Raw genomic sequence first — 8,046 nt, forward strand, 5'->3', positions numbered from 1 at the left:
TTTGTCTTTAATTAAAATCAATCATCAATTTTAAGACTTTACTCATTATTAACTATATTATATATTATTGTTTTTAATTTGCTATAATATTAATATAACATACTAAATTTTCCACTTCATCACCTAATGATCAATATATCTTCCTATTCAGATTTTTGGCAAAGAATAAATGAGTACATAATTTTTAATTTATTGCGCAAGTTGTTATTATTTGTCATTGTATTTATGCGCGTATAAAAATTTATTTGCACATCACATAATTCCATAGTAGGCTTAGGCCATTCTATAATATTCTAGGAACACTGATACCCATATGTTCAATAATCATATTTATAATTATCTTGTTATTGCATTGTATATCGATCCTTTAGTTCTTATTTCTATTAAATTTTACGTGAAATTGTATAGAATTATAATATAAATAATGAAAAATTATATTGTTGCATAAATGAGGTGTACATCAATCATTAGATTAATAGTATTGTGGATAATATTTTTTAAATACATTTATCATGACACATTATTACTTACATATAGAATAATGTACCATGTATGATGTGCATGTATAAACTGATAGTAATATTGCATATTATATGTTACATTTTTTTTTTCTGGCTGATTTAAAGCACGTTATTCTATTAAATAATATTGTTTTCTAAAACATATCGGAAAAATTTTGCTATTCTATTTTTACAAATTCTAATAATGGACAATTGTATATAAGAACATGTTTGACATTCTCGTTTAATAATTTAATATTATTTTTTAATCACCTTATTGAATTTAAAATATGTATATAATAAGAAAATAATTCAAGAACAAACGATAAAAATGGTCAATGTATTAAATATAATCTTTTGTTATATATTAACCCTTCAATTATGAATTAAAAAATGCATTAATATCTTCAAAATCGTTTATAGTAATACTTCAGCTCTGTTAACTATTTTCTATATATGAAAGTAATGTTATATTTTTTTACAAGAATTTAACAATTAAAATTATGAATTCAGTAGTTTATCAATATTCAAATGAAGGGCTTTCTAATATTATTAATTCAAAGATCTTAATTCATCTGATATACTTAATTTTATTTCGATTCTTTTTACAATATCAATCGAAGAAAGTAAATTGCTTTTAAAATTATATCTCTAAAAAATCATTTTAAATCGTTTATTCGTTACTTTAATAATGATTTTCACTGCATTACTAGTTAAAATAAATAGTAAAAATGATCCGATTATGTATTGGAAATGTTGACAGAGTTGTAAAAATTCCGATAACATTAGATCTTCGGAACTTACAGCTGTAAAACAATTTTACAATATACATTGAAAATATCTGTAAATTTTTAACGAAAAATCTACACAATAGTGCATTCATTACTAAACGACATGCACGTTCATATTAAATTAAGCAAAACAAAACAATAATGAAAGTAGATAGCTTCAGTAACTTCAAATCTAATTTCTTAAATACTGCACGTATGTTCCAAAGAGAAATGTTTAATTCACTTTTAGTAGCTGAAACAAATAAATCACAACAATCAAGTATTTGTTAATTTCAATTCAGTCACAGAAAAATATTTTCTCTAAACCAAAAAAAAAAAAAACAAAAAAAAAAAAAAAAACAAAAAAAAACAAAAAAAAAAACAAAACCATTTGAAATTCTTAATATTATATCTTTATAATACTACGTGGATATATGTATATATATATATACTAACCGGTAATAACTGGGCTTAAAAGGTCCAGCCTTATTCAGACCCATGTATTTTGCTTGCTCATCTGTCAATTCTGTTAAATGTGCATCAAATGTTGGTAAATGTAACGAAGCGACGTATTCATCTACAGAATAATATGTTTTTTATTAGTAATTTTGCTAATAAAACAGTCAATAAAAATTAATTAATAAAACTTTATGTTATAGTTTCCGAGTGTTTATATTTAAGTTTTTTGAATACTAATTGCCTTTTAAATTTTAATTTATTTTTCATAAATACCCATTTTTTTAGGAAGTAAATAAACATCACTCTTGTAACGGCCTGGCGGAGCATTAAACAGTTCGATGAGGGCCAGTGCTTGTGTAGCAGCTGTAATGGAGACTACAAAAGAAGGAATGCTGGAACAAGACAAGTTGACCAAACGACCTTCCGCTAGGAGGACGATACGCTTTCCATCTGGCCAGATTACATGGTCCACTTGAGATCTTACTTTTTCCCAAGTTAAATCAGGAGTGCGTAAACTGTTCTGTTAAGAACATATTAAAGGGATCTTAATCTTTTACCAATATATTTCTTTTTTGTTCTGAAATAGAAGAAATACGAGTTCTTCCTCCAAACAAGCCAAGATCAAAGCATTCTGAACAATATAACTTTACACTACTATAAATTAAAAAAAAAACTAAAACATACAATATCTATTTCTGTATTACTATGTCCCATATTGCATACTACACATCCATTTTTCATCTTATCCATGTGTTCCCGAGTAACTACATTTTTATTGCCTGTGGCAGTAATAACAATATCCACATTTCTAATCACTTCATTTAGCTTCATTACTCTAAAGCCATCCATACTGTAAAATAAAAAAAAAAATATATGTATATATATTACAGAACAGATATCTATATAGTAAGATATAAATCAAAGTCAGGTACTCAGAATTACTTACCTAGCTTGTAATGCACAAATTGGATCAATTTCAGTAATGTATACAATACAACCCAATCCTTTAAGAGCTTGACAACATCCTTTGCCAACTTCTCCATAACCACAAATTACAACTTGTTTTCCTCCAAACATAACGTCTGTGGATCTCTTTAAACTATATAAAACAAGCTTACAAAAAGAATTTATAGCAGCATATATATAAATATAATGCTGTTTTTACAATATTTTTATCATAACTAATATCAACATACCTATCAATAATACTTTCCCGGCAACTATAGAGATTATCAAATTTGGTCTTTGTAACACTATCATTTACATTCATTGCAGGGACGGATAATTTGCCGGCCTTGGACAATTGGTACAATCTATGAACGCCTGTAACACTCTCTTCAACAATACCTAAAATACGTTTGTCTTTTTAACATTATGTACATATAGTTTCCAAAATCATTAATAAGAAAAAACAAACATTATACCTTGAATCATTTTAAACATGGCATTGTATTTTTTAAGCATCAAATGTGTTGCATCTCCTCCATCATCCAATATCATATTTGGTTGCCAATTTTCAGCTGCAACACACTTATCAATACACCACCAAAAATCCTCTTCTGTTTCACCTCGCCAAGCAAAAATTGGATATCCAGTATGAGCTAAAGCAGCTGCTACTTCATTTTGTGTAGAATAAATATTACATGCAGCCCATCGTACTTGTGCTCCAAGTTCTACTAAAGTTTCAATCAAAACTGCTGTCTGGGCATTGATATGAGTACATCCCACAATTTTAGCATTCTTCAATGGCTGTTAAAAGCGTTTATACATTGTAATTTTATCTTATTATTAACAAAATTTATAAATTAGTACACATGGGTAAACAAATATTAATAAATTATATAAATAAGTAAGAGACAAAACAGAAAAATACCCTATCATCCGCTGCACGCTTACGAAGTGCCATGATTCCTGGCATTTCTTGTTCTGCAATTTCAATTTCTCTGCGCCCAAAGGCATGTTGATTGATATTCCGCACGCAGAAGTCAGTAAAGCCTTTTTCTGTCTTTTGAATCTTCTCACGTGGTGAGACATCATCTTCATCTGATGAACTTCCTGTATAAGATGCTAAGATAAAACCAAAATACCGCAACATTAACAGTTAGTGCCACAAAAAATGCAAGTGTGAGTTAATCATGTTCTATATAAAACTGTAACTTTGGAGATAAAAGTTAATGAGTTGTATTTGTATTGATAAATCATGCATAATAATGAAACACATTTGTATCAATTATGATCAATTACTGTTTTTTTTTAAATGCATACATTTTAAATTATACATATGTTTTAAATAAATTAATACTGCAGACATTAACACAAAAAAGCATATATATATACATATGACATCCACTTTTTAAGAAAAAGAATTTAAAGAGAGATTAACAAGCACAAAGGCAACAAATAATCATTATTATATTCATACCAGAACTGTAACTGTCAGTGCTGCTAGCAGATAAGGAACGGCTGCGATAGCGACTAGACTTCTTTAAAGCCCCAGATTTAGTATCCTAGAAATGTTAAACAGATTAAATATCTTTAGCATTCATGAATGCTCCATAGACTGCTATGAATCAAATAAAATTACGAACTCAATGGTGCGAATGAAGTTATTTTATTTTATATAGACACAGATTAATACAGACGATTTACACCATTATATAAATGATTTAAATGATTTCCATTATATATGACTAAACCTAAAACATATAGTATACAGATTTATTTATGTGAATACTTTCTGTGTTAAAGAATTTGGAGAAAATGAAGATAAGTAAATCATCTTTTTATTAGTCTGTATTCACTGGTAAGGAGGTAAAAAATGACAGTTCCATTGGCGTGGACCACCTTTACACAGTTGGAAGGAATTAAAGCAATCCTGAGGAAGTGACAAGAGATTGTTTATGGCAGAGGATACAATTTACTTTGTCTTTGATACACATATATTCTTACTTACTAATTTTGTTCTCGGGCCGTGAAAGGCATTATTTGATGCCTCAAGGCTCTGAAATCACAACAATCACCATTTCATGATTCAAATGCATTAGATTTTCATAATACAGTCCGTAGTTTGGTACAAAGCTCCCAAAGGTTATACTTTATATGTTAAACAAATAAAGCATCAATCAATGTTAATGTACAATAAAAAAATTATTTTATAATAATTTCTTATCAATGACATTATTTAAAATTATATAAAATTATATAAAATTATATAAAATACAAAATTAATATAATTCTAAAATTGATATACAATTAAAAAATTATATAAAATACAATGTAATCCAAAATATAATGTAATTTACAAAATATAATTAAAATTATTTTAAATTATTGTAATTAAAGTTAGTATTTGAGAAGTATTAGTCATATTTAACAATATAATGAATTAATGAATAGCATTGATTAATTCAATTTGTTATACATATATTAGCAGTAAAACCTTTAAATATTCCATAATTACTTCAATTACACTTGAGAAAGATTCATTCGGAATGAACTGTGCCACGCCCATGTAGTGTATCTAGGCTTATAAATGAGCGATGCATGAGTGATTGGTACCGAACCTACGGACTACTGTGAGAATAATACTGTATATATAAAACAACAAAAGCATTATAATGACAGACTACAGGTATGTAACAACTAACATGCTTTTAAATTTATACATTATATTCATAAATAAATAAATAAATAAAATAACATCTAAATGTTGAAAACAGAAATAAAATTATTTTTAATATGCAGATCAATTTAATGATATAGATAATATAATGTTATATGAATGTTAGATAAATGAAATATGAAAACTTGGATTTTATGGATATAATTAAAAAGTTATGTCTTTTGTAATCTTCAAATTGCAATAAGTAATATTTATATTAGTTGCTAATATATATTTAAAAGTTATTATACTGACAAAGTCAAATGCTTGCATTAGAGACAAATGTATTTATTAAAATTTTTTATGATAATGAATTTTTTATAAAAAAAGTTATATTAAAATAATAATAGAAAGAATATATTTGTATGAATGAAGTCAAAGAAAATTTATTATAATAAGAAGTATATTATAGAGAAAATGTTTACATACAATCTTTAAATCCTGTTTTGACTCTGATAATTCCTTCTCTGACATTTCCATTTTTAATCAAAAGAAAAAACTCAGAATATATAACTGTACTTAAATCTATTACTTTATATTTAACAGTATAATAATTACAACTTATGTGCTTAAAAGTATTCGAGGAACTGTTAGCTCAGAATTATACAAGCTGTATAACAGCTGTACCAAGTACAGTCTTTTTCTAAACCAAGTGTCTTCAATTTCAGTTTAAATTATCAAGCTAACTATACAGAATGTATTTCCATGTTGCATAACATTAATAGATAGCATGTCTGCATCTCTTCTTTATTGTATAGACATTTGCCATTATCATAGAAATTCATGTATATTACATTCAAGTTACATTTTAATATCATGTTAATTAGCACTTATAAATATGTTATAATTCTATGTACGTATATAGCCACTTGCAAAATGATTTGTCCAATAAATAAATTTTATATAAGTTATAATATCATAAATTTCTAAAATATATTTACAAAGTATCATAAGTCAATAATTAAATAAAATTAATAATTGTAAAAGTTATTTGTGAGCTATTTTTAAAGTTAACTCAAAATATATTATACGGTATATATCTATTAAATAATTTGGTATTAAATAAATATTATAAATGCTCCTTAAGGTAATATTATTGTAGTATTATATTATAATATTATAGATAATCGAAAGATATAATATTGTAAAAAAAGAAATGTTACATATCATTTTAATATTTTTTGTACTAATACTTTACATAACATAAGTTTTAAAATTTAAAAAAGACCAAACAAATTAACATGAAGTTATATTATCATCAATATTTAATACAAAATTACATAACATTAAATAAAATTTTTAAAAAAGAACTTTAATAATGAAACAACAAACAAACGTAACATAAGGTATAAAGAAACATAAATATATGTATATAGAATAAAAAGAAGGAAAAAAAAGCGAGACACATAGTACTTAATTAAGTTTAATTTTAAGGGATAATATTTGTTTCATACACGCACATACAAATAATATATTTGATTTTGGAAAAAATATATCTTTGAAATATTATATCAAAATAAAATTTTAAAAGAGCTGTAAATGTACGATAGCAAAAATATCCCTATATAAGATTAGTCATCAAACTTGAGTATGATCGTGAGAGGGGTAAAAATTACGATATCTTCAATGACATCGTAACGTTCTAAATATAATTTACCTTAGTACTTGAAGCCGGATCAGTAACTGGACCATCGCTGACGGTATTTCTAGCCTCTTTTCCTGATAACGTATTCAATGCATCTCCCCCGTCAGCCATTTTTCAATCTAGATACATCTATATACAAGAAGACCAAAGCATAGACTATACTAATATATATATAACTATAGACACTGCAACCAGAGTTCTGTGTTGACAACTTACCAGAAGTGAGTTACAGCGCTAATCTTATAGGAACTAATAACTGTCAATTATGTTATTAAAGCTTTGTTCAATATAATATTTCTATCGAATACAATGAAAATTAGATGTAACTAATGTATCAAGGGTATTTACATTGTACCATACATATACTATGGTTATAAGTTACTTATATCAATAATATTGAGCTAAAATATGACGTATATGTATAATAATGACTTTATTAAAAGATCATTTATTTTAATTAAATCTGATAATCATGGTTAGTAAAATCATACGAATTTATCGTCCAATCGAATTGTAAAGAATCTTTAATTAAATGTCAATAAAATATTGATATAGTATAAAAAGTATTCTAAATATGTGAAACTTTTTCATATGTGAACGTATTAAAAATTATACAAGATTAATGATCGAGAAGTGAAAAATATTATAACACTAATTTATCAAATTTGAATACAATGGACTTAAGGTTCTTTACCACCTATCGCTCGTAACGATATAATATGCGACTTCAGCGACAAGTATGGGCAAAATATGAACTACAAGCGCAGTAGAGAAACACTATTTCCCATATAATACGCCTATTATATCGTTGTATAAGCTTGTATGTCATAAATCTTTCACACATAACCTAACGATTGAGTGAGTGTGTCACAGAAATTTTTATATGTAGTAAATAGTAAAAAATAGTAGTACATCTGAAAAAAGCAAGAAAAGATCATTTGTTAGATTATATTTTTCTAAAGATAGATTAATTGAAAAATGTTTGTTAATTGTATAAATTTTATACTTTTT

The 8,046-nt window shown here is 25.9% G+C and overlaps 1 protein-coding gene across 9 annotated transcripts; it reads right to left on the minus strand.

Moving 5' to 3' along the window:
- Window positions 1-669: 669 nt before the first annotated feature.
- Window positions 670-7,164, minus strand: LOC118443256 (adenosylhomocysteinase-like 1). 9 transcript variants are annotated; one of them, XM_035869958.2, is made up of 11 exons: window positions 7,048-7,164; window positions 4,683-4,730; window positions 4,152-4,236; window positions 3,603-3,784; window positions 3,154-3,478; window positions 2,926-3,076; window positions 2,676-2,828; window positions 2,414-2,579; window positions 2,003-2,249; window positions 1,727-1,847; window positions 670-1,523 (listed from the first exon to the last, which is right to left on the minus strand). In XM_035869958.2, the coding sequence occupies exons 1-11, from the start codon at window positions 7,144-7,146 to the stop codon at window positions 1,517-1,519; spliced, it is 1,584 nt and encodes a 527-aa protein (XP_035725851.1). In that variant the 5' UTR covers window positions 7,147-7,164; the 3' UTR covers window positions 670-1,516. The 9 variants fall into 9 exon arrangements, with proteins under 9 accessions (XP_035725851.1, XP_035725850.1, XP_035725853.1 ...); XM_035869957.2 differs by having other exon boundaries at window positions 3,603-3,796; XM_035869960.2 differs by lacking the exon at window positions 7,048-7,164 and adding an exon at window positions 5,820-6,202 and having other exon boundaries at window positions 3,603-3,796.
- Window positions 7,165-8,046: the final 882 nt, after the last annotated feature.

This window comes from Vespa mandarinia, chromosome 9 (genome assembly GCF_050613455.1).
Source record: "Vespa mandarinia isolate Hongniang chromosome 9, ASM5061345v1, whole genome shotgun sequence".
Lineage (NCBI taxonomy): Eukaryota > Metazoa > Arthropoda > Insecta > Hymenoptera > Vespidae > Vespa > Vespa mandarinia.

Coding starts and splice junctions, on each gene's coding strand:
- LOC118443256 (XM_035869957.2), bottom strand. CDS start 7,146: ATGGCTGACGGGGGAGATGCATTGAATACGTTATCAGGAAAAGAGGCT. Junction 4,237..4,682: donor ACGGCCCGAGAACAAAATTA/GTAAGTAAGAAT, acceptor TAACATTTCTAG/GATACTAAATCTGGGGCTTT. Junction 3,479..3,602: donor AGCGTGCAGCGGATGATAGG/GTATTTTTCTGT, acceptor CGCTTTTAACAG/CCATTGAAGAATGCTAAAAT.